The sequence below is a fragment of the Hyla sarda genome, chromosome 3 (genome assembly GCF_029499605.1).
Source record: "Hyla sarda isolate aHylSar1 chromosome 3, aHylSar1.hap1, whole genome shotgun sequence".
In the NCBI taxonomy this organism is placed as follows: Eukaryota; Metazoa; Chordata; class Amphibia; order Anura; family Hylidae; genus Hyla; species Hyla sarda.
In genome coordinates this window covers 290,204,395-290,230,395 of record NC_079191.1, presented here as the reverse complement: position 1 = coordinate 290,230,395, position 26,001 = coordinate 290,204,395, and the positions used below count along the sequence as shown (strand labels likewise).

The 26,001-nt window shown below is 42.2% G+C and overlaps 1 protein-coding gene across 5 annotated transcripts; it reads left to right on the top strand.

Annotated features, from left to right (window-relative positions):
• The first annotated feature begins 3,529 nt into the window (after positions 1-3,529).
• ACTA1 (actin alpha 1, skeletal muscle) lies at positions 3,530-8,934 on the top strand. 5 transcript variants are annotated; one of them, XM_056566836.1, is made up of 7 exons: positions 3,530-3,646; positions 5,794-5,934; positions 6,565-6,889; positions 7,279-7,440; positions 7,921-8,112; positions 8,195-8,376; positions 8,536-8,934. In XM_056566836.1, exons 2-7 carry the CDS (start codon positions 5,806-5,808, stop codon positions 8,677-8,679), a joined length of 1,134 nt encoding a protein of 377 aa, XP_056422811.1. In that variant the 5' UTR covers positions 3,530-3,646; positions 5,794-5,805; the 3' UTR covers positions 8,680-8,934. The 5 variants fall into 5 exon arrangements, with proteins under 5 accessions (XP_056422811.1, XP_056422813.1, XP_056422809.1 ...); XM_056566838.1 differs by lacking the exon at positions 3,530-3,646 and adding an exon at positions 3,671-3,740; XM_056566834.1 differs by lacking the exon at positions 3,530-3,646 and adding an exon at positions 3,812-4,373.
• Positions 8,935-26,001: the final 17,067 nt, after the last annotated feature.

Here is a 26,001-nt window from a genome sequence, read left to right as displayed (position 1 = left end):
CCCTTCCCCCTTTTATCAGCCCCTGTGCCACATTTACCCCCTGCCTCCTTTCCAGTGTTTTCCCCTGCTCATCATCCCCCCCTTGCTCATCATCCCCCCCCCTTGCTCATCATTGCCCCCCTGCTCATCATTCTACCCCTTGCTCATCATTCCACCCCCGTGCTCATCATTCCCCCTGCTCATCATCCCCCCCCTGCTCATCATTCCCCCCCATGCTCATCATTCCCCCCATGCTCATCATTCCCCCCTTGCTAATCATTCCCCCCATGCTCATCATTCCCCCCATGCTCATCATCCTCCCCCCATGCTCATCATCCTCCCCCCTGCTCATCATCCTCCCCCCTGCTCATCTCCCCTCCCCACTCATAACCCTCCCCTGCTCATTGCTCCTCCCTCCCCCTGCTTTTTCTATTTTTCGGCCTCAGGAAATGATGAATGACGTCCCTGACGCCGTGCAGAGGAGCAGCAGGAGACGTCACTCATCACAGCCCACAAGACCCGACGCATTACCTGAGCCTGCCGAGCGCGGCCAGGTAAGGAAATATGAAAAATAGAAAAAGCAGGGGGGAAAAGTGGCGCTGCGGCCACTTTAAAACAGTACCCCCCCCCCCCCCCGGATCCGCCACTGAGCAGCCCACAGGGATGTCCCGAATGTGACAGGGCCCCCTGCGGGCACGAGGTCCGGAGCAGGTGCTCCAGGAGCGCCAATGATGATCTGGCCATGTGGACAAGAAAACCTCAATGGAATCCTAGCCTCAAAGCAATAGAACAAAATCCCTCCAGGACACAAAACTTTTCCTATGAGGTGCAGCTCAAGTGTACAAACAGAACTGTGTGGAGATTTAGAACTTTGCACAAAATTTATCATGTGGTTCACACAAGTATGGTAAATTTGGTGCAATTGCACCAAATTTAGACCAACCAAAAGGATCTACAAAAAACAGCTACCAACACCAACATTGATACATGTCCCCCAAAGTTTCAACTACATTGATACATGTCCCCCAAAGTCTCAATTTTACACATGGCCAGTGAAGACCTTCAGTGCCAGTTGGTCCACTAATAGTAGGAGATCTAAATGTTAATAGACAAGTAGTGTTGCTCGCGAATATTCGCAATTCGAATATTATTCGCGAATATCGCATATTCGCGAATTCGCGAATTTCGCGAATATAGCGCTATATATTCGTAATTACGAATATTCGTTTTTTTTTTTTTTTTTTTTTCTTCACAGTACACATCACAGTGATTACCCCTCTCTGCTTCCAGCTTGTGTGGTGTAAAGAAGGCTGTAATACTACTGTGTGAGACTGGCGTGCGAAAATTCGCATATGCGAAAATTCGCATATGCGAATTTTAGTATATGCGAATTTTACCTTATGCTAATTTTGTATAAGCTAATTTTCACATCTGTAAATTTTCGCATACGCGGATTTTCGCATATGCGAAAATAAAACGAGGATATAACGAATGTGCGAATATTCGCGAATATATGACGAATATTCGTCCATATATTCGCGAATATTCGCGAATTCGAATATGGCCTATGCCGCTCAACACTATAGACAAGCTGACGTGAAAAATCAAACGCGTTTGGTAGAATTACCCAAATCTGAACTGTGCTCAGCTCGTGTATTTAGCCATGCAATGTATTTAACACTAAGGGTACGTTCACACGTGCAGATTTTCAGCACATTTTACGCTGCAGATCCGCTGATGAAGGCCCGCTCTATGCTGGCTTTACATGTGCCTGCTGGTAGCGGCAATACACCACTACCAGCAGGCACACTGTGATGTGCGAGTCGCAGTATACTTGAACATCGCGGGAGCTCTCTGCCTAGCTCAGAGCAGGGAGAGCGGCTGCGATGTGCGAGTACGCCGCGCACATCACTGCAGTGTGTTAGCAGAATCCCCTCTGAAATGCATTGCTGTCCATGAAGAGGGCACATTTCCGAGTGGTCCTGGCGCCAACTGATTTGTGGGCGCCTGCTGCACACCTGGAATTTTCCTAAGCAGATATTCTGCAGTGCAAATGGACCCTTAGGGTACGTTCACACGCGCGGATTTTCTTAGCGTATTTAGCTGCGGATCCGCTGGTGAAGGCCCTGTTCTATGCTGGCTTTACATGTGCCTGCTGGTAGCGGCAATACGCCGCTATGAGCAGACACACTGCAGTGATGTGCACGGCGTACTCTCACATCGCGGACGCTCTCCCTGCTCTGAGCTAGGCAGAGAGCTCCCGTGATGTGCGAGTATACTGCGACTCGCACATTACAGTGTGCCTGTTGGTACCAGCAGGCACATGTAAAGCCAGCATAGAGCGGGGCCTTCACCAGCAGATCCGCAGCTAAATACGCTAAGAAAATCCGCGCGTGTGAACGTACCCTAAGGGTCCATTTGCACTGCAGAATATCTGCTTAGGAAAATTTCAGGTGTGCGGCAGGCACCCACAAATCAGTTGGCGCCAGGACCACTCGGAAATGCGCCCTCTTCATGGACAGCAATAAATTTCAGAGGGGATTCTGCTAAAAGAATTAATTTGTTCCACCGCAGGAATTATGCAGTATGCATGGTTCAGCTGAATCCAATGCTGCTGCATTGGAATTTCCAAGCGAATATTTATGCTGGATTCCGCATGGAAATTCAACCATGTGAATGGGCACTAATGGGGAGATTTATCAAAACCTGTGCAGAGGAAAAGTTGTCCAGTTGCCCATAGCAACCAATCAGATCGCTTCTTTCATTTTTCACAGGCCTTCATGAAAATGAAAGAAGCAAGCTGATTGGTTGCTATGGGCAACTGGGCAAGTTTTCCTCTGCACAGGTTTTAATAAATCTCCCCCTAAGACTACATAAGCATGATCTATGAATTGTAAACCATGTCTATGTAACAACACAAAAATTTCGAGACACAATCCTAATAATTTTTCAATGAGTATTATGTGTAATTTTATTTCAATAGAGGCATACATTCCAAAGAATGTTGCTGCTAATGTGTATAAGCCTGTAACTACTTTTAGGGTATGTTCACACTGGTTAAGGTGTGAGCGGAATGTTCGTTTACAAAATCCGCTCCAAAACGCCGTGGTTTTTTTTTTCGCGCTGAATTCCGCTCCGATTTCCTTGCAGAAATTAAAGAGGATAGGACACACAGTAATGCGAGAATTCCGCGCGGAAGTGTGGCAGACTGCCAAAAATTTTTACATTTACTTCTATGGAGTTATGAGCCGAATTCCGCATGAAGAAAGAACATGTTCATTCTTCATGCGGAACGGAATTCTGTGACAGAATTCCGCTAGTGGAATTTCCTCAGTGTGAACTGAGGAGAGGAAAGTTAACTAAATACTATGGGGTATAGCACTGCTGAATGAATTGGAGAGGAATAAGCGAGCAGAATTACTTGTGGAAATTCCTCTCCAATTCCTCAGTGTGAACATACCCTTACTCATGAGTAAAAGGGGTATAGGCGTTAATCACAACAGTGCCATTTCATGTGTGTGGGGTGATGTTACTCTTTATGAAAAGCACAGAGTTCCTAGTACCCGATGTTGGCCCCTGTAGCCAACTAAAAATGATTTTAGGGCGGCAGGATTCCTACAATCAGCCATGTAATTAGTGTTTGGGTCATAAAGCCCTTCAGCTTTATGTAAGTAGAACACACGGCTTACCCTTTCACTCCTACAAATACTTAGCTGCCAAACACCTGCACATTTTAAGCAACTATGTACATAACAGCTTAGGTGAGCAATCATTTATACACACACAACTGTCTTATATACCATCCATGTTTAGCCTCAACCTGAAACTTGTGAACTATTTTTGCCACAGATGCAGCCTGTTAACCTGAATGTCTGTATCAGAGGTTTCATCTTCTAGAGGTGCAGGTGATCCCTTGTATAGCAAAGCTGTCTATAGCTCGCTGGCCACCTCAACAGTTGTCCCCCATACCAACCCCTCCCCGCCCTAAATCTTTCTCAGCCCCGCTCCTGATGCGCTGCTGAAGGGGGATTATCAGGTCACGCTTGGCATGCCAGGAGTCCGCCTCTTCCCCTGCTCTCCCGGCCGTGGAGCTGGCAGAACCAACGGGCACTCTATCCTCTCCAACCGAATCCTTTTACGGCTCCAGCCCTTCTTTCACCTGGTGCCCGGCCAGACTGGCCATGTATGGGCACCCTTCGGCCAGTCTGGAAGCCCAAGGGGGGCAAGGTCGTTGCCCAGAAGCCTAATATGGGGAGAGATCATGGAGGGGAAGGGTTGGCTGAGAGGGATACATGTGTTATATATAAATAAGCTCCAGACGGGACAGCAGCCTGAGCGAGCTGGAGAGCTAGCCACAGCATCCCTGCACTGCCTGAGACAGACCGGAGCCTGAGGTGAGAGGACAGCGCGGGAAGGGAGGAGGGTTGGATCCTGCAAAGGCAGCAGTGAACCGTCACTGACTGGGGAATTCTAGAGAGACACCTGGGAGGGAGAGGAATACAGTTATTACAGAAATTGTACAATATACAGGAACTTGGACCCTGACTAGAAGTTCTTAGCTTTATGAAATTGTTTATGACAGTACAATATATAGGACAAGAAGGAAGTGGGGCTGAGTGTCATGTCAGCTCTGATAAAGCGCTTCCAACAGATGAAATTTCAGTCAGCCTATGGCTAGACAAGTTGTCTTTACTGTCTAGGAATTGTAAGCTGAAGAAATTGGAGATCCCAGATCTGACAGATTCTGCGTATCCCAATTTAGTGTCCGCTTCCATAGTTTAGTCATTTTTGTAAGCTCCAGGAAAAGTTGAATTTGCAAGGTATAAGGAAGTAGTATTATATAGCAATGAATCTACTATTTTTTTTTTATCCACTTTTGTTTTAGCTTTGAAGACAGCACAAAAAATCCTCATAAGTAGCACCTGTGAAACCACCCTAAAAGTAGAACAGGAAGACTATAACATTTAAATATAGGAAACAGCACTACACAATTGCCTTTAACTTTCACATTTCCATTTTTAGCTATTGCTAAATGAGCAGAATAACTACAGTAGGGTATTGTGAACCTTATAAAACTTAAACCATAACTTCCATCGAAATTCCAGCTACTTAAAGGGGTATTCCAGGAAAAACTTTTTTTTATATATATATCAACTGGCTCCAGTAAATTAAACAGATTTGTAAATTACTTCTATTAAAAAAATCTTAATCCTTTTAATAATTATCAGCTGCTGAAGTTGAGTTGTTGTTTTCTGTCTGGCAACAGTGCTCTCTGCTTGTCTCGGGAATTGCACAGTAGAAGAGGTTTGCTATGGGGATTTGCTTCTAAAATGGGTGGTTCCCGAGACAGGTGTCATCAGAGAGGACTTAGACAGAAAAGAACAACTCAACTTCAGCAGCTCATAAGTACTGAAAGGATTAAGGATTTTTTTAATAGAAATAATTTACAAATCTGTTTACCTTTCTGGAGCCAGTTGATGTATAAAAATTTTTTTTTTCCTGGATAACCCCTTTTAAGCTTATTCCTAGCAATACTTCTCATCACAGTAACTGCAAGAGTAAGTGAATGGGGAGAAGCAGGTGTAGGTTTCAGAACAGGATGGGTGTTCTGTTAGAACACGTGGCAGGGTGATGTCAGGAAAGTGTTGATTGTTCCAAATATTTATCATATATTTATTGATAGCAGTTTATATGTATGTATTCAGTGGTTTAATGTAACTAAGTACCAGAAGTTTATAGCACTGATATGTTTAGCAAATAGTAAATATAGGAAACTAAGCTTTTATAAACATTGTATAATTTGTACCCTTTTAGAAAGCTAACATCATGTGTGACGATGAAGAGACCACCGCACTTGTCTGCGACAATGGCTCCGGGCTTGTAAAAGCTGGATTCGCTGGAGACGATGCCCCAAGAGCAGTATTTCCATCTATTGTTGGTCGTCCCCGCCACCAGGTGTGCATTATGATACTTGGCAGGAAAATATTTCACTATAATACTTACAAAACATATTAATAGCTTAAGGGTCTATACAACAATATATTATTGTAACATTATGAAATATTTTATATTATAGTATTATATATTTAACGGTTATCTGTCGGGTGCATTTACTGCTAAGATCTGCAAACGCCACTGTATAAACACAAACACCTACATTTCTTGGAGCTGATGGTAATGGCTTATAAATGCTAAGCTGCTAACGCTCCACTAGCCTGGCACCCCCTTGCTCAATCTTACCTTGCAACGCTTCCTTGACTGACATACAGAGCCTAGCTTACAATATGGGGGGGCTGTGAGGTGAGGGTGACGAGGAGGTGTACCAGGCTGTGGCACATGAACATCTCTGTTTATCCTTCTCGACACTTTATACTCTAACAGCTATTAAACAGTGCATGCAGATCTTAACATCAAATACAGCAGATTCCCTTTAATGCATTCAATATATAGATGTAAAACAACCATTTACATAAGTACTACAATTATCACAATTCACTTTTAGAAAGGAAATATTGTATTTTATTTCTGCTGCTCTGTGCTTGCCAAATATGTTACATTAAATGCATTTACATTTGTGCTTTTTAGGGTGTCATGGTTGGTATGGGTCAAAAAGATTCCTATGTAGGTGATGAGGCTCAGAGCAAGAGAGGTATCCTGACTCTGAAGTATCCAATTGAGCATGGTATCATCACTAACTGGGATGACATGGAAAAGATCTGGCATCACACCTTCTACAATGAGTTGCGTGTAGCCCCAGAGGAGCATCCCACCCTGCTCACTGAAGCTCCTTTGAACCCAAAAGCCAACCGTGAAAAGATGACCCAAATCATGTTTGAGACCTTCAACGTCCCAGCTATGTATGTTGCAATCCAGGCAGTGCTTTCCCTGTATGCCTCTGGCCGTACCACTGGTAAGAGTTGTAATGAGAAGTAATCATGTTACTGAAATGTATTTTTGTACAGGTGTAAAAACAGAGGCAGATTATTGATGTACTCATGGCAGTGTCCTGAAGTAAATAAATGCATGGTGTTTGGGCTGAATGCCATGTATGCTGGGCCCTTATGCCACTTTTTTCAACACTTCAGAACATCAGTAAATGGGGGTGGGGCTTCAGAGTTGTACTGCGTGTAACTCATTTATCAACCACACTTGTTTTAAGCCCACACAATATTTCTTTACAGCCATTAAGGAATTGTGCCAGTATTAAAATGCCTCTAATATTATGTAACATTAATAGTCAGATTGTAATGTTTTACACTCTATTATGGGCTGTAATATGTAAATGCAATTTGCTTGCAGGTATTGTGCTAGACTCTGGTGATGGTGTAACACACAACGTCCCAATTTATGAAGGTTATGCTTTGCCACATGCAATTATGCGTCTTGACCTGGCTGGTCGTGACCTGACTGACTACCTTATGAAGATCCTGACAGAGCGTGGCTACTCTTTTGTCACTACTGGTAAGCAATACTTGGACAGCCTTCTCCTCCATAATATTAATCGTTTTTATTTTAAAAGGGATTATTCATAAAACAGTTATACTTAGCCATTACAGAATATTAAAGTAAATCCTGTAGTGTCATGTCAAGAAATCTGCACTGGAGATATTACTTTAAAAATTATCCAGTATTTGCATCTTATTTGTCTGTATGTTTGATTTTGCAGCCCAGTTCCATTAAAGTGAATTGAGCCAAGTTGTAATACCACACACAATCGTTTAACAGACGTGGTGCTGTTTTTGAAAAAAAAATTAACTGTGTCTTTCTATTGCTAGATGACCACTTTAATACTTCTATATAATCTATTGTAGGACCCTTTTTAGTAGATTATATTTTATAATTGTAGTGGAGTATCCAGTATATAATGTTGTTAGGTTTTATTTGTATATGCATAATATTTGCCTTTAAGTATTATACTAAATTCAATATTGCCCAAAACAGCTGAACGTGAAATTGTCCGTGACATCAAGGAAAAGCTGTGCTATGTAGCACTTGACTTTGAAAATGAGATGGCCACAGCTGCCTCCTCCTCATCTCTGGAGAAGAGCTATGAATTGCCTGATGGACAAGTCATCACCATTGGCAATGAACGTTTCCGTTGCCCAGAAACTCTTTTCCAGCCATCCTTTATTGGTATATATTTAGTATTTTTATTTTTACACAGCAGACACTGGATAGTTTCAATAAGGCTAATTTTTCATCATGAAAATTCTAGGTATGGAGTCTGCTGGTATTCATGAGACAACCTACAACAGCATCATGAAGTGTGATATTGACATCAGGAAGGACTTGTATGCCAACAATGTCATGTCTGGTGGTACTACCATGTACCCAGGTATTGCTGACCGTATGCAGAAAGAGATCACTGCTCTGGCTCCCAGCACTATGAAAATCAAGGTAATGTTTATATACTTTTTCAATATCTTCTATTTCTTTAATATTTAGTTAATAACATAGAATGTTCTTATTTATAGTTTTCATAATTATATTTTTAATTATGGAGAAAATCTGTATCTTTTAAGTGTAAAAGTCTTATGACTTTCTTATCTCTCACAGATCATTGCTCCACCTGAGCGTAAGTACTCTGTTTGGATCGGTGGCTCCATCTTGGCTTCTTTGTCTACCTTCCAACAGATGTGGATCACAAAACAGGAATATGATGAAGCTGGTCCATCTATTGTCCACCGCAAATGCTTCTAAACTTGTTCACTTGATCCTGTTATAATCTTCTGTCTCAGGTTGACAATGTTCTTTGCTCTGGACTGCAAAAAATGTCCCAACAACCATATTACTTTACAAATGACAAGGTCTGTCATTCGTTCCTCATCTTATTGTGACCCAAAAATATGTAAAGTGTACATAAATTATAATTTATTTTAAGATGTTTTGTAACTTCAAAAACATTGAATTAATGGAAGCAAAGAGATATGTCGAAGAACAATAAATGAGTCATGCCACCCATAAGTTGTGTTTTTTTTTTCATCTAACATTTATTTTCTTTCAGAAATAGTTAACTAATATTGCCTTATAATATATGCTAAGTTTTGTCATACATATTACAATTTAATTAGAAGTTTAATATATAAGATACTGCTTTAAGCACTCCTTTACAGTACAGTTTTACAATTCTAATTATATTCACACCCAGATTACACCAAATAGAAACTAATATCACACTATAATTTTAAATAATAGGTTTCATCTATCAAAATGTAAATAGTGAGTTTAACCCTATCCCTCTTTGGCGATTTTTCATTTTTGCACTTTAGTTTTTTCCTCCTCACCTTCTAAAAATTATAACACTTTAAAGTTTCCACCTAAACAATTTTACTTTATAATACTATTAATAATTCCGCCAAAAAATTTGTGAGGCAAAAATGAAGAAAAAGCCATTTTGTAAATTTTTGTGTCTTCCATTTCTACGCAGTGCAGTTTTCAGTAAAAATTGCACCTTATATTTACTCTGTAGGTCCATACAGTCACAAAGATACCCAATTTATATAGGTTTGATTTTATTTTACTACAAAAAAAAAATCATGCACCAAAATTAATATGTTGAAACATGTCTTCTTCTGACCCCTATAACTTTTTTTATTTTTCCGTGTAAGGGGCTGTATGAGGGCTAATTTTTTGCGCTATGATCTGAAGTTTTTATTGGTACCATTTTTGTTTTGATCTGACTTTTTGATCACTATTTATTCATTTATTTATTTTTATTTTTTTTATGGTATAAAAAGTGACCTAAAATACGCTATTTTGGAATTTTTTTACGTGTACGCCATTGAACGTGCGGTTTAATTATATATTTTTAAAATTAGGACATTTACGCATGCAGCGATACCACATGTTTATTTACACAGTTATTTTTTTTAAATGCGAAAAGGGGGGTGATTTGAACTTTTATTAGGTAAGTGGGCTATAACATTGCATACACTGTTCACTGGCATGCAATAGCATGGCATTGATCAGCGTTATCGCCGCTCGACTGCTCCTGACTGGATCTCAGGCACGGAGCAGTTATTCGGCGATCGGACAGCGAGGAGGCAGAAATTTCACCGCAGAGGTCCCGAACAGCACCACTGAGCTAACTGGCCATTTTTACTTTCATTTTAGAGGTGGCGATCAAGTTTGATCATGGCGTCTAAAGGGTTAATGCCGGACTTCAGCCCGATCGGCGATGTCCGGCATTAGCCATGGGTCCTGGTTGCATATATCAACCGGGACCCACCAGGTATGATGTGCGCTCACCTGCTGAATGCGCGTCATACATTTTGGGAGCGGCAAATGGATGTGAATGTACATCCATTTGCGACAAAGGGTTAAGGATATTGGGGGAGATTTATCAAAAACTGTCCAGAGGAAAAGTTGCTGAGTTGCCCATAGCAACCAGATTGCTTATTTCATTTTTGAAAAGGCATCTGCAAAATGAAAGAAGCAATCTGATTGGTTGTCATGGGCAACTCAGCAACTTTTTCTTTTGGACTGGTTTTGATAAATCTCCCCCATTGTCTGTTCAAATCAGTACTGATGGATGAAGATGTCAGCAGCTAAAGGCCTCTGGTAAATAGAGTTGTTTAATTGAACTCAGTTATTCTTCACTCTAATTGGATATACACAAAGATACAGTTAGAGAAAGGCTGCAGCCTGCACATTATTTACCAATGAATAGAAAGATAGGTGTCCCCAGTACATGGACCCTTAAGGGTACACAGGTTACCCAGTAGGTAGACAGATTCCCAGTAGTTAGTTGCCTCCCAGAAGGTAGCTAGGTACCACCCTATAGGTAGATGGGTGAACTCAGTATGTAAACAGATCCCCCATAGATAGACTTGTGCCCCCTGTGGGTAGACAGGGGCCACTATGGGTAGACAAGTTCTCCCTGTAAGTAGATGGGTCCCCCAGTAGCAGAGGCATAACTTGTAGCTTCTGGGCCCAGATGCAAAATCTGCAACAAGGCCTCATGGGCCAATTATAATACTGAAACAAAACTAAAATACTGATCTCTTATGGGGCAGATGTGCTTTGGGTCCCCCTTAGGCACCAGGGCTGCCCTAGTGCGCCAGCAACCTTTCCATCCCCTATAGCTATGCCCCTGCCCAGAATAAGTGACATAATTGTGCAGGCCAATGCTGGGGGCAAGATGCTAAGGTTGTGATCCACTTCTGACCTGTAGGCTGCAGGCCGAAAGAGGTTTTTGGCCTACAAAAATGACAGAGAAAGGAGTAAATGGCTCCTTTTGATCGCAGCTTTCTACTGCATACACGTTCAAGGAATGCACTTGCAGTGCAAAGCAGTGCTTGTTAGCCCAGGGGTTGAGGGCAAGTTCCCTGGATAAACCGGTGCTAGTGTGCTGACACCTGTCCATGTCAGGAACTGTGCAGAACAGGATAAGCTCCTGCTCTGGACAGTTAGAAACATAGAATGTGTCGGCAGATAAGAACCATTTGGCCCATCATTTCTGCCCAATAATCTGAATACTATGAATAGTCCCTGGCCCTATCTTATATGAAGGATAGCCTTATGCTTATCCCATGCATGTTTAAACTCCTTCACTGTGTTTGCAGCGACCACTTCTGCAGGAAGGCTATTCCATGCATCCACTACTCTCTCAGTAAAATAATACTTCCTTATATTACTTTAAATATGCTCTACTCCTTTACCGTGTTGATTCCCTTTATGTATTTAAAAGTCTCTCTCATATCCCCTCTGTCTCTTCTTTCTTCCAAGCTATACATGTTAAGGTCCTTTTAACCTTTCCTGGTAAGTTTTATCCTGCAATCCATGTACTAGTTTAGTAGCTCTTCACTGAACTCTCTCTAGAGTATCTATATCCTTCTGGAGACACGGCCTCCAGTACTGCGCACAATACTCCAAGTGAGGTCTCACCAGTGTTCTGTACAGCAGCATGAGCACTTCTTTCTACTGCTTATACCTCTCCCTATACATCCAAGCATTCTGCTAGCATTTCCTGCTGCTCTATTACATTATCTTCCTACCTTTTCAGTCTTCTGAAATAATGACTCCTAAATCCCTCTCCTCAGATACTGAGGTCAGGGCTGTGTCAAATATTCTATATTCTGCCCAAGGGTTTTTACGCCCCAGGTGCATTTTTTTGCATTTAGCCACATAAAATTTCAGTTGCCAGAGTTCTAACCATTCTTCTAGTTTTCCTAAATCCTTTTCCATTTGGCGGATCCCTCCAGGAACATCAACCCTGTTACATATCTTTGTGTCATCGGTAAAAAGACATATCTTACCATCGAGACCTTCTGTAATATCACTAATGAAGATATTAAACAATACTGGTCCCAGTACAGATCCCTGAGGTATGCCACTGGTGACAAGACCTTGCTCTGAATATTCTCCATTGACTACAACCCTCTGTTGTCTGTTACTCAGCCACTGCCTAATCCACTCAACAATATTGGAGTCCAAGCTCAATGACTGTAGTTTATTGATAAGTCTTCTATGTTTGTTTTTTCAATAGGAAGAGGGTCGTGTGACACATCAAACTTATTGGGAATTTCAGAAGAAAAACAATTTTGTGCTTGGTTTTAACGTAACTTTATTCTTTCATGAGTTATTTACAAGTTTCTGACCACTTATAAAATGTGTTCAATGTGCTGCCCATTGTGTTGGATTGTCAATGCAACCCTCTTCTCCCACTCTTCACACACTGATAGCAACACCGCAGGAGAAATGCTAGCACAGGCTTCCAGTATCCGTAGTTTCAGGTGCTGCACATCTCGTATCTTCACAGCATAGACAATTGCCTTCAGATGACCCCAAAGATAAAAGTCTAAGGGGGTCAGATCGGGAGACCTTGGGCGCCATTCAACTGGCCCACGATGACCAATCCACTTTCCAGGAAACTGTTCATCTAGGAATGCTCGGACCTGACACCTGACACGATGGTGCACCACCACATTATGGGTGTCAGGTCCAAGCATTCCTAGATGAACAGTTTCCTGGAAAGTGGATTGGTTGGTGATATTAACTTCCTGTTTTTGGCACATTAGTATATGTGGGGGAAAAATAAGATTTTTTTAATAGATGTGATTTACAAATCTGTTTAATTTTCTGGCACCAGTTGATTAAAAAAAAAAAGTTTTCCACAGGAGTACCCCTTTAATGGCATCGAGAGTGTGCACCACTCCCTGAGAGGAGGGGATACTGACCGTATCCTTCTGCAAAGAGAATGTTGGTGGATACACAGATTAGATTCATGTTAACCTAAAGGATTAAATGTGCAGCAGAACTTTTCGTGCTTCATATAGATGTATGTGTTCAGAGGGGTTATGCAGTCAAGGAGACCATAGCTGGTCCTTTATCTAGGCCTCCAATAGTCTTATTGCTTTTTCTAGAGCTTTCAGGAGGTATCCAGAGTGGGGCCACCCTAGGCATAGGGCATGCAGTATATAGGTCTTCTGACGGTCCATAGGCCCCATAATCTTCTCCCCTCTCTCCCTGGGTATCATCTAGGGCATCCTGGTAGGTCTGACCGGGCACTAGTTACATGGATATACATGTATATGTTCTCACTACATTTTATTTGATACAGATATATATGATCGGAGTATATTTCTGTTCAGCATCTGTTGGTGGTAGTGTTAATTGTCTTGCACTGTCATTAATCCTTGTGTTTCTCTATACTAAGGCTTTTATTAATCGCTCCTAGTGGGTCCATGCTATACCCCTTGGGCCATTATACCCATATGGATAATCTTAGTTCAATCCTCTATCCACTGAGATAAATGGATAATGTGGCAATTTGAGAATTATGGTACTGGTCCGGTAACTACCTGTATTGGTCCGGATAATATAAGTCCTAAACAACTCTTGAGGAATAGAGCATTATGCTGAAAGTCAGCTTGGTAGCACCTCTGTTATGTTCCATACTTATCCATTATATATGTCTTAGAAGCACAGACTGTTTAATATAGGCCATCTGTATGATGGACACAATCCTCTCCTGACAGGGTTAATAGATCAAGCCATGCTGACTCTGAACTAGAGATAAAGCGAGGGACGCGCAGCCAATGGAAATCATGGTGGGCGAGTCCGGCTGTGATGCGCCGTTCAGGAGAGGATATAATGTTTCCCCACCAGCGCGCTGGTTTGGCAATATAGTGCTGACCAGTCTGCCACTGCAGGCGTGCACTGACGGCATCTTCTATCAGATCGCTTCTTTCATTTCTGAAAAGGCCTCTGAAAAATGAAAGAAGCGATCTGATTGCTTGCTATGGGAAATTCAGCAACTTTTCCTCTGGACAGGTTTTGATAAATCTACCAAAACCTGTCCAGAGGAAAAGTTGCTGAGTTGCCCATAGCAACCAATCACATAGCTTCTTTCATTTCTGAAAAGGCCTCTGAAAAATAAAAGAAGCGATCTGAGGTTGCAACTTTTCTTCTGGACAGGTTTTGATAAATCTCCCCCAATATTATTTTCTTTTAGGCATTGTACAAGAGGGGGTAAAGTATGTGGAGCCACAAACACTAAATATTTCGGCCTTATTACTGCACAAACAGTGGGTGATATATTGTTTGGTTTCTTTTTACAGGTACCATAACCCACTCTGGACAGAAGCACGATCCTGCACTTATCTGTGATTATAACTGTAATTGCTACACTTTGTATGGTATACCTCTAATTGACCCCACTGCTATATGCATACAGCATTGGCTAGGCTGTGGAATCTGGATTATTTAAATCCCCTAAACCTATAACTCCCCTGATGATGTCACAACTATCAGTGACAGAAGCGCTATGGGAGACATATCAAGGGGTCTATGTTTGAGCATCTTTTGGTATAGTAACATAGTTCATAAAGTTGAAAAAAGACCAGAGTCCATCAAGTTCAACCTATAACCCTAATGAGTCCCTACTGAGTTGATCCAGAGGAAGGCAAAAAACCCTCATACTAGAGGTAAAAATTCCTTCCCGACTCAACATATGAAAATAGATCCCTTGATCAACCTTCTGTCCCTATAGATCTAGAATACATAACCTGTTATTATTCTCCAAAAATGCATTCAGACCCCTTTTAAATTATTTTACCGAGTTAACCATGACCACCTCCTCAGGCAGAGAACTCCACTGTCTCACTGCTCTTAGGCTAGGTTTCCACTATTTATTTATTTTTTGGCAAAAACGCCAATAAAAATGCTCATTCTGCCGCATGGCGTTTTTCTTTTTTTGGTGAAAAAATGGTGCGGACAGATGTTAGCTGCAAGTCAATAGTTAACTGCACTTGCCGTTTTTCAGTTTGGCATTTTTTTTATCCTTTTGACGTTTTTGGGCTTCTTGGCAGATTTTAAAAAACGACCTCTTGTTGAGACTTTGGCATTTTTTCGGGAAAATCTTGACGTTTTCCTCCCATCTATGGTAGTGAAAAAATTCCATGTAGGTTTTAACTTTGGCGTTTTTGCAGGCATTTTTTATTCTTTTTTGCACTTTAGCGATCCAAAAAAGTGATGGAGATATCTTTTTTAATAAAATTTCGTAGGGTACCATTAAAAAATGATAATAAAAAAGATACAGCAGTGATGGAAATATTGTATTTAATAAAATTCATCTTTTTTATAACAACATTTTTATTAATTTTTAAACAGGGACCAATTTATGTGGGCGGGCAGGGCACTAAAAATATAGCTGACAATAATAAAAATGTAGTGTGTATGTGTTTTTCACATTTATTAGGTGGTACTACTACTCTAAGCATAGAATTTTTCTTCCCCATGTGCATAACCTTACATTTATCAGTGTTAAACCTCATGTGCCACTTCCCAGCCCAATCATCCAAGCTATCCAGATCCATTTGTAACAGTGCACTGTCCTCTATAGTGTTTACCACTTTACAGAGATTAGTATCATCTGCAAAGATTGCTACTTTACTATTCAACCCCTCTACAAGGTCATTAATAAATAGATTAAATAGAACAGGACCCAATACTGACCCCTGTGGTTCCCCATAAGTAACATTGACCCAATCAGAATAAGTACCATTAATAACCACGCTCTGTTTCCTATCACTGAGCTGGTTACTTACCCACTTGCACACATTTTCCCCCAGTCCAAGCATTCTCATTTTATGCACCAACCTTTTATGTGGCACCGTATCAAAAGCTTTGAAAAAATCCAGATATACGACATCCAGCGATTGCCCCTGGTCCAGTCTGGAGCTCACCTCCTCATAAAAGTTGATCAGGTTAGTTTGACAGGACCGATCCCTCATAAAGCCATGCTGATATGGGGTCATACATTTATTTTTATTAAGATACTCCAAAATAGCATCCCTTGAAAACATCCTTTGAGAACACCCTCAATTTACATACAACGGAGGTTAAACTAACAGGCCTATAATTCCCTGGGTCACCTTTTGTCCCCTTTAAGGACGCAGGGTTTTTCTGTTTTTGCATTTTCATTTTTTTCCTCATCACCTTCTAAAAATCATAATGCTTTCAATTTTGCACATAAAATTACATATGATGGCTTACTTTTTGCGCCACCAATTCTGCTAGGCAGTGTTATTAGTCATTTTAACAAAAAATTCATGGCGAAACAGAAGAAAAATTCATTGTGCAACAAAATTGAAGAAAAAATGCCATTTTGTAACTTTTTGGGGCTTCCGTTTTTACGCAGTGCATTTTTCGGTAAAAATGACACCTTATCTTTATTCTGTAGGTCCATACAGTTAAAATGATAACCTACTTATGTAGGTTAGATTTTGTCGTACTTCTGAAAAAAATCATAACTACATGCAGGAAAATTTCTACGTTAAAAATTATCATCTTCTGACCCCTATAACTTTTTTATTTTTCCGCGTACAGGCCAATATGAGGGCTAACTTTTTGCGCTGTAATGTGAAGTTATTATCGGTACCATTTTTATTGATCGCACTTTTTAATCGCTTTTTATTCTTTTTTTCATTATATAAAAAGTTACCAAAAATACGCTATTTTGGACTTCGGAATTTTTTTGCGCATACGGCATTTACGGCTCCGGAGCGTGACGTCACACGGGGGTGGAGCCGTGACATCACAATGCTCCGTCCCCGTGATCGACAGTAATCAGACCCGAAGCGAACACGCTTCGGGGACTGATTCTAACGGGGTGCGGTGTGTAAGATCATTAGTAAAAGTTTCCCCCCTCACATATACTAATGTGCCACAAACAGGAAGTTAATATCACCAACCATTCCCATTTTATTAAGATGTATCCATATAAATGGCCCACCCTGTACACTACAAAGACAATTTAAAATTTACGTAATATCAAAGAGGAATACGGCTCTGCATATAGGACTAAGGCTGTGGTTAGAGATGAGCGAACTTACAGTAAATTCGATTCGTCACGAACTTCTCGGCTCGGCAGTTGATGACTTATCCTGCATAAATTAGTTCAGCTTTCAGGTGCTCCCGTGGGCTGGAAAAGGTGGATACAGTCCTAGGAGAATCTTTCCTAGGACTGTATCCACCTTTTCCAGCCCACCGGAGCACCTGAAAGCTGAACTAATTTATGCAGGATAAGTCATCAATTGCCGAGCCGAGAAGTTCGTGACGAATTGAATTTACAGTAAGTTCGCTCATCTCTAGCTGTGGTATATAAAGTATATTGCTGTCTCTACTGCAATTCAATAGACAATTATTGTGTAAAACAGCACACTAAATTGCACATATCAAAATAGTTGCAGCATAGTATATTAAAGGTACATCTATCTCAAAGTGAGAATAAAGTGCTACATATAGTACAAAGTGCAGTGTGCATGTAAACAAGAAAAGAACATTATTGCAGAGATACAGACCAATGTAAAGATATACAGCAGTACAGCAGCAAATTGCATAGATCGGGATAGCACCACTCCTACGTTTCGGTACGCAACCTTCGTCTGGGAGTGGCTTTATCCCAGTCCATCTGTCTATTTAAGCCCAGAAGCACCAATCAGATTACATATTAGAAAAATAATGCGGTCATCACCTGTGGCTGTTTGTCCGGCGCATGAACAGTATGAAGCAACCCCATATCCATATGTTTAAAAAAAAATTTATATACCATTTTATTATTGATATTATAAGAGCCTTACAATAAAAAGGAAGAGAGACTGTGGCACGCAGCCACATAAACATTCGAAATTTAAATGTAGATCTATGAAGACAAGAAGTTCTCCTATGGATTTTGAGCCAAAAGCTTAGAATATGCTGACATCTGTAAGCGGTTCCCATACTGTAATTAATCTCTATATATATGTGGTATCCTGGGAAAAAGCAAAAAAAACACAAGTGTTAAAATAGTAGGCTGAAAAGGGAGGTAAAACATTTTTTGTTAAAAACAGACAAAACAGACGAGGAATACATGAGTGCTGCAATGGTCAGAGAAAATCAATTAGAGAAATGTTCCAAATGGCAACACCTCATTGAGGCCGTGGGGTTGTACTGTGTTCAGACACCAAATACAGAAACTCTTGCGTTGGGCTTAACATTTTCCCAGGTCACCCCCACGTATACCAGGGTATAGTCTGTCGATTCCACAAAATTGGAGGAGCATATCATTGCAATCTTGATGTAATTTAAAATGTTTAGGTATCGTTTTAAGATCTTCAGTGGTTGCCACTGTCTGTGCCATTCTAATATCCCTCATGTGTTCCCGAATGCAAATTTTGAGAGGATGTGTGGTAAGACCCACATAGATTTTGGGGCAGGGACACACTACATAGTAAATCACATAACGTGATCTGATGTTTGATCCTTTAGGTCATCGTTTTCTCAGAATTTGTAAAAGTAGTAGAACGCTGCATATTAGGGCAAGCAACACAGTGGCTGTCGATCCCCATTTAGGCCCTCTTGATTCAAATATATTTTTGGGTTGTGCTGGTAAGTATTCACTCCTAACTAGGAGGTCCCCAAGGTTCTTTGCTCGTCGGGCTGTAATCTGGGGTTTAGATGGAATATACTGGCTAAGGATGGGGTTCATAGTCAAGATTGGCCAGTACATGGTCATAAAGGACTTCATCTTATCCCAATGGGAATGGTAGTTAGTGATGAAACCACAAATCTTGGTTACCGGATATAACAATTGGGCTCTCGAGTGTTGTTTTGCCCTATCATAAGCTTTTTTCAAAGATCTTTGACTGTACCCTCTTTCCAAAAACCTACCTCTCAAATCATCAGCCTGTTTCTTGAATGCTACTTCCGAGGAGCAGATGCGCCGAGCGCGTACGTACTGGCCATATGGTATGGCCCTAACTGTGTGTGCCGGATGAGATGAGGTAGCGTATAGATACGAGTTGACCAATGTTTTCTTGTGGAATACATCCGACTGGAGGTATCCTGCTGCGTCACACTGTAAAAGGACATCAAGAAATTCCACTTGATTAGAGTCATATGAATAGGTGAGTTTGATGTTATAACTGTTATTGTTGAGACGAGTGATAAATTATGAAAGTTGTGTGGTGTCTCCCTGCCAGATCATGAGGATGTCATCGATATACCGCACCCAAAAAAGGATGCGGACAATCTCGACATCCCCATGATCTGACAGGAATAGGTCCCTCTCCCAGAGACCCAGGAAAAGACAAGCATACGAGGGTGCACAAGCCGCCCCCATAGCTGTCCCTGGGTCTGCAGGTAGATGGAGCCATTGAAAGAAAATAAGTTATGAACCAAGGTGAATTCCAATAACTGCAAAATAAATGAAGACATTTTAGAAGAGTAGTTGCTCATACCTAGGAAAAATCTTGATGCTAATAATCCGTCCGTGTGATTGATACTAGTATGCAGCGATTGAACGTCGCATGTGACCAGAAGGATATCCGGTTCCAGTTGGATGCCATGAATCCTGCGCAGGAGGTCAGTGGTGTCACGTATATACAAAGGTAGGTTTTCCACCAAGGGGTTCAGTTTGCTGTCAACAAATTTACCTGTTACAAATTTCTCTGTGCCTGAGATAATGGGTCCTCCTGGTGGTCTCGTGGCATGCTTATGAACCTTTGGTAGAAGGTAAAGAGTAGATATTGTAGGGTGCTGTATCTGAAGTGCATCTGGCAATTTTCATGGGATTACTGATGATTCGACTGCTGTATCCAATAGTGACTTCAAGTTAGCCTGAAATTGAGATAGGGGGTTGAAGGTTAGTTTTTTGTAACACAGAGGGTCTCGAAGTTGCCAATATGCTTCGGCTTCATACAGTTTTCGGGGCCAGACCACAATGTTGCCCCCCTTATCTGCAGGCTTATAGATGACATCTGGTATCCTTTGTAGTCTATGAAGACATTTGCGTTCATCATGGGAAAGATTATCATTATAAATAGTATCAGGTAATTGTCCGAACTCTTGGCTGACCAATTTGACAAATACTGTACTGCCTCCTAATTGAATGGGATTTGCAATGTGTTCTGGACTACCCTGACATTATATCTTTTTTCCAACTTCCCGCTGCAATTTTTTTTACATGGTGTCAACGCCATGCTACCAGATTCAGTGTAGCGAACCACCCAATGTTCATCTTCACAACAAAGTCAAGGTTTCCAAAAGTTCTAACTGAATCTGGGTTCTACAGGTTCAGTTCACTCAACACTAGTTAATAGATTTTAATGTGTAGGACATTGATCCAGGGATTTATTATGGGTGCCATATGAAATAATTATTTCCTATTATGGAGCAATTGATATATGTCCCCAGGATTTTTTTTGCCTTCCCCTGAATTAATAAAGTAGGTTTTTTTTTTTCAGCCTAATGAACTCTAACTATATGTCACATAACTTATCTTATACTTGCTGCATTGTTTTGATTTACATTTGATGGTTCACCTGCTTTCTTTCACTACTACTTGTAATGAAAATAATGTTAATGATATTATGTTTTCTTTATTATGAGGAATTACATTATATGTATAATGTATCTGGATGAATTATGTCAGTGTTAGGACAAATGGAAAGAAAACTCGTCACTGGGAGCTTGGCATATGAATCATGTAGCTGTGTCCAAAATCTTGTCTCTATTTTTAAATAAATGCCTTGCTATATTTGCCTTGCATGATAACCACACTTAGTAATGGATATCTCTCTTAATAGTATCTTTAGTTAAACACCCTAAAAGAATTATAGTATCTGGAGCAGACAGAAAATATTATATTTTATAAGTGTGTGATGCAACTATACTATATGTAATAGTTTAAATACATGTAAGTCGTATAACCTTTTTTAGAGATTCTGGACATGTTGCAAAGTAGCCCTCCTCCAGAAGGAAGGGAGCATACCTAGCAAACCAATTGGAGGTAGGATCCCTGAGAGTCAATAAATTGTCCTTTAAGAGACTTCAAACATGTCTAGGGCATAATAGCCAAACCAGAATCTCCCCAAGAAAGAAAAGTAATTATACCGTTGCTTCACTAAATTCCCCAGTCTTTATTTATGTTTAGCATAACACTGAAATCATGCATTGTGGTTGCTAAACCTTAGAATAAGATAACACTTCCCGTTCTGTTGAGAAAACTTCTATACAGAGACTTCTATGCAGAGAAATGTACATATCTCTTAGCCAGCCGGGAAGTGGAGCGCAATGCCGCCCACTTTCCCGCCGTATAATCATAATAATAATAACTCTATTTGTAAAGTGCACACAGACCCCGCAGCTCTGTATGCTCAAATTGGTCCCTGTCCCCATAGGGGCTCACAATCCAAACCTATCAGTATGTTTTGAAGTGTGGGAGGAAACCGGAGTACCTAGAGAAAACCCACGCAAACACGGAGAGAACATACAAACTCCTTGCTTATGAACAACTGCAGATAACAACTATTGACATGTCTGGCTGCCGACCTGCCGACTACACCAATTGTTTTGGTTTTGAAGATTATAATGTGCGATTACAGAAACAGACATGGCCTCCCGACCATGTGCTTCATTGTTAGGATCCCAAGATGGCCGACGACCATTTGGAAGGCGGCAAAGGCTAAATTAATAGGACCGGAATGCAACTCCCCAAAACACTGATTAACTTTTCTACAAATATTAAAGGGGTACTCCGGTGGAAAACTTTCTTTTTTAAATGAACTGGTGCCAGAAAGTTAAACAGATTTGTAAATTACTTCTATTTAAAAATCTAAATCCTTTCAGTACTTATTAGTAGCTGTATGCTACAGAAGAAATTATTTTCTTTTTGAATTTCTTTTTTGTCTTGTCCACAGAGCTCTCTGCTGACACCTCTGTCCGTGTCAGGAACTGTCCAGAGCAGCATAGGTTTGCTATGTGGATTTTCTCCTGCTCTGGACAGTTCCTGATATGGGCATCAGGTGTCAGCAGAGACCACTGTGGACAAGACAAAAAATAAATTAAAAAAGAAAATAATTTTCTCTGTAGCATACAACTGCTAATAAGTACTGGAAGGGTAAAGATTTTTTTTATAGAAGTAATTTACAAATCTGTTTAACTTTCTGGCACCAGTTGATTTAAAAAAAAAAAAAAAAAAAGTTTTCTCACCGGAGTACCCCTTTAAATAATTGTACCAGGTATTTTGGCAGAAACTAGCAGTTTGCCCCCACCAAATTAAAGGAGTTCTGTGGTGAAAAATAACGTATCCCCTATCCAAAGGATACAGGATAATTTATAGATCACGGGGTTCAGAGCGTTGGGGCACCCGCGATCTCCTGAACGGAGCCCCGCCAGTCTGCTGGAAGGGAACATGCTGACCCCCACACGGAGCGCAGGCCAACACGCCCCCTACATGTATCCCATAGAGAGGGGGGGTGTCTGCTGCAGATTCCTACAGGGTCGGAACAGCCACTTCAGGCAGAATGCCAGGACCCCATTTAGGAAATCGCGGGGGTCCCAGCGGTCAGACCCCCGGGATCTGTAACTTGGATAGGGGATAAGCTATTTTCCACTGCACTACTCCTTTAACAATCACTCGGTAAACAACACCAGTAGTAAAGAACAGTGGTCCCTCAACATACGATGGTAATTTGTTCCAAACGAGCCATCGTTTGTCGAATCCAAAGTATAGGAATGTAAAATATAGGAAGCTGTTCTCACCTGTCCCCACCGCTCGCGATGGTGACCCCGGGCCTCTGCTGGGCTCTCCTGGTCATCTCCGGTCCTCCACTGTCTTCTCTGGTCCTCTGCTGTCTTCTGCAAGGCCTTACTGGGCCTGCGTAGCGACGTCATTACGCCGATGCGTACGCCATTCCTATTGGATGACGTGCGCAGCAGCATATTGACGTCATCGGAGAGGGCCGAGAAGACACCGGAAGACCAGCGCTGGACCCGGAGAGCACCCCAGAGCATCGTGGAGGGGTAAGTAATACTTACCGCACCACAGGGAAACATTAAGCTGCTATCCGGCAGCAGCTTAAGCATTTTGCGCTGCTGGATAGAACTTAATGCGATGGCCCTGACATAAAAAAGCATCGTATGTCGATGCTGACATTGACATGCGATGGCCTCTGAGAGGCCATCATATGTCGATTTGATCATATGTCGGGGCCATCGTAGGTCGGGGGATCACTGTATAATAAAAATATTTATAGCTAAACTAAATAAAAACATACATGCAAGCATCAATGCAATGGTACATGCTCTCTGTTTATCAGACTAGCATGGATCTACATAAGTGATATATACATACATATATATATATATATATATATATATATATATATATACATACAGTGGTCCCTCAACATATGATATTAATTGGTTCCAGGAGAACCATCATATGTTGAAACCATCATATGTCGAGTACATATGTCTATGTAAAAATAGTAATTGGTTCTGGGGCCTCGGAACCATTGTATGTTGAATACATATCTCTATGGGAAACTGCTAATTGGTTCTGGGATGACCGTTGTATGTGGAGTGTATGGGAAGTGTTTAACAAACCAGGGTGCCGCCAGCTGTTGCACAACTACAACTCCCAGCATGCATGTACAGCCATTGACTGTCTGGGCATGCTGGGAGTTATAGTTTTGCAACAGCTGGAGGCACACTGATAGGGAAACATTGATGTATGGGGTGTATAGTGTGTCTATGTATTGTATGTGATGTGTGACATCGCATACAGTACTGTACAGTTCTTTAAATACCTTCAGGGGGGGACAGAATGTCCTCCATTACGATCCTGCCGACTACAGCTCTATAGGAAAGGAAGGGGAGCAGCTCATTGGATGCCTGCAGCAAGATGCTCCAGGCTATTGGCTATGGCTGCTCTGGGGGGGCGGGGCTTACACAGAGCTCACAGTGGAAGCCTCCGTGAGTTAGCAGGACAGCATGTGAGTAACAGGAGGCAGAACGGGGCACACGGGGCACATTATACAACTATCTGTCATTTGCTGAAGTTGTCAGCGCTGTCAGATAGCTGTTTGTACGATGGCCCCGACACACGGCAGCATCATATGTCGAGGCTGCCTTCAACATACGATGGGCTCTGAGAAGCCATCATATGTTGAAATGATCATATGTCGTGGCCATCATAAGTCGAGGGATCACTGTATATATATATATATATATATATATGTATATATATATATATATATTGTGAAAAGGTGGCAAGGAAAGGGTGTATTTCCTTTGCTCACCCTGAAGTATCTCTCACGTGCTTCTTAAAGGGGTACTCCACCCCTAGACATCTTATCCCCTACTCTGCTCCGGACCCTGTATCGCCCGTCATTACGCACAGAGCAAACTCGCTCTTCGCAGTAATGATAGCGGGGTGCCGCAGCGGCGATCCCCGGGGTCCCCAGCAGCGGGACCGTGGCGATCTAACATCTTATCCCCTATCCTTTGGATAGGGGATAAGATGCCAGGGGCGGAGTACCCCTTTAAGTCATGAGGCAGCAGGGAAGGAAGGTGTATATAAGATGGAGATTCAGTCTAATCTGCGCTCTCCCTTGGAAACCGTATGCTGGCTGTTAGAGGGGGAGACACACAGGCCCTGTTTAGGTAACACGCAGAAGGCGCTGCGAGTGGTCCAAGAAGTGGTGTGAACTGTGAGTAGCAGGTTGCAGGAGTCACATGTTTAACTGGCTGAGGGTAGCTCACCAGTTCGTAGTCAGGGCATGCTGATATGTGTAGTCAGTGACCAGACAGTCTAGGACTTTATTTTGTTCCTGTTTATGTATTGTTTTACCTGCAACCTGTGGACCTGTGGAAATAAAGCTGGCGAGGAGCCAGACTTGTATGCGGAACTGTGGTCTGTGGTGTTATTGTGAGGAACGTGTCCCGGACGATCCCAGAGCTAATCCCCAAGACGGTTCGTCACAATATATATATATATATATATATACATATACCGTATTTATTGGGGTATACCACGCACCGGCCTATAACACGCACCCTCATTTTACCAAGGATATTTGGGTAAAAAAAGTTTTTTACCCAAATATCCATGGTAAAATGAGGGTGCGTGTGTGCGCGTGTATACCCCGATACACCCCCAGGAAAGGCAGGGGGAGAGAGGCCGTCGCTGCCCGCTTCTCTCCCCCTGCCTTTCCTGGGGTCTAGAGCCCTGCTGCCGGCCCTTCTCTCACTCTGGCTATCGGCGCCGCTGCCGTTCTGTCCCCCTGACTATCGGTGCCAGGGGGAGAGAAGGGGCAGCGGCACCCATTGCCGGCGCCGCTGCCCCGTTGCCTCCCCCCATCCCCGGTGGCATAATTACCTGTTGCCGGGGTCGGGTCCGCGCTGCTGCAGGCCTCCGGCGTGCGTCCCCTGCATCGTTGCTATGCGCTGCGCATGATGTCAGTGCGCCGTGCCGTGCATAGCAACGACGCAGGGGACGCACGTCGGAGGCCTGCAGCAGCGCGGACCCGACCCCGGCAACAGGTAATTATGCCACCGGGGATGGGGGGAGGCAACGGGGCAGCGGCGCCGGCAATGGGTGCCGCTGCCCCTTCTCTCCCCCTGGCTGTCGGCGCCGCTTCTCTCCCCCTGGCTATCGTAGCCGGCAATGGGGTGCCGGCACCGATAGTCAGGGGGACAGAACGGGCAGCGGCGCCGATAGCTAGGGGGAGAGAAGGGCCGGCAGCAGGGCTCTAG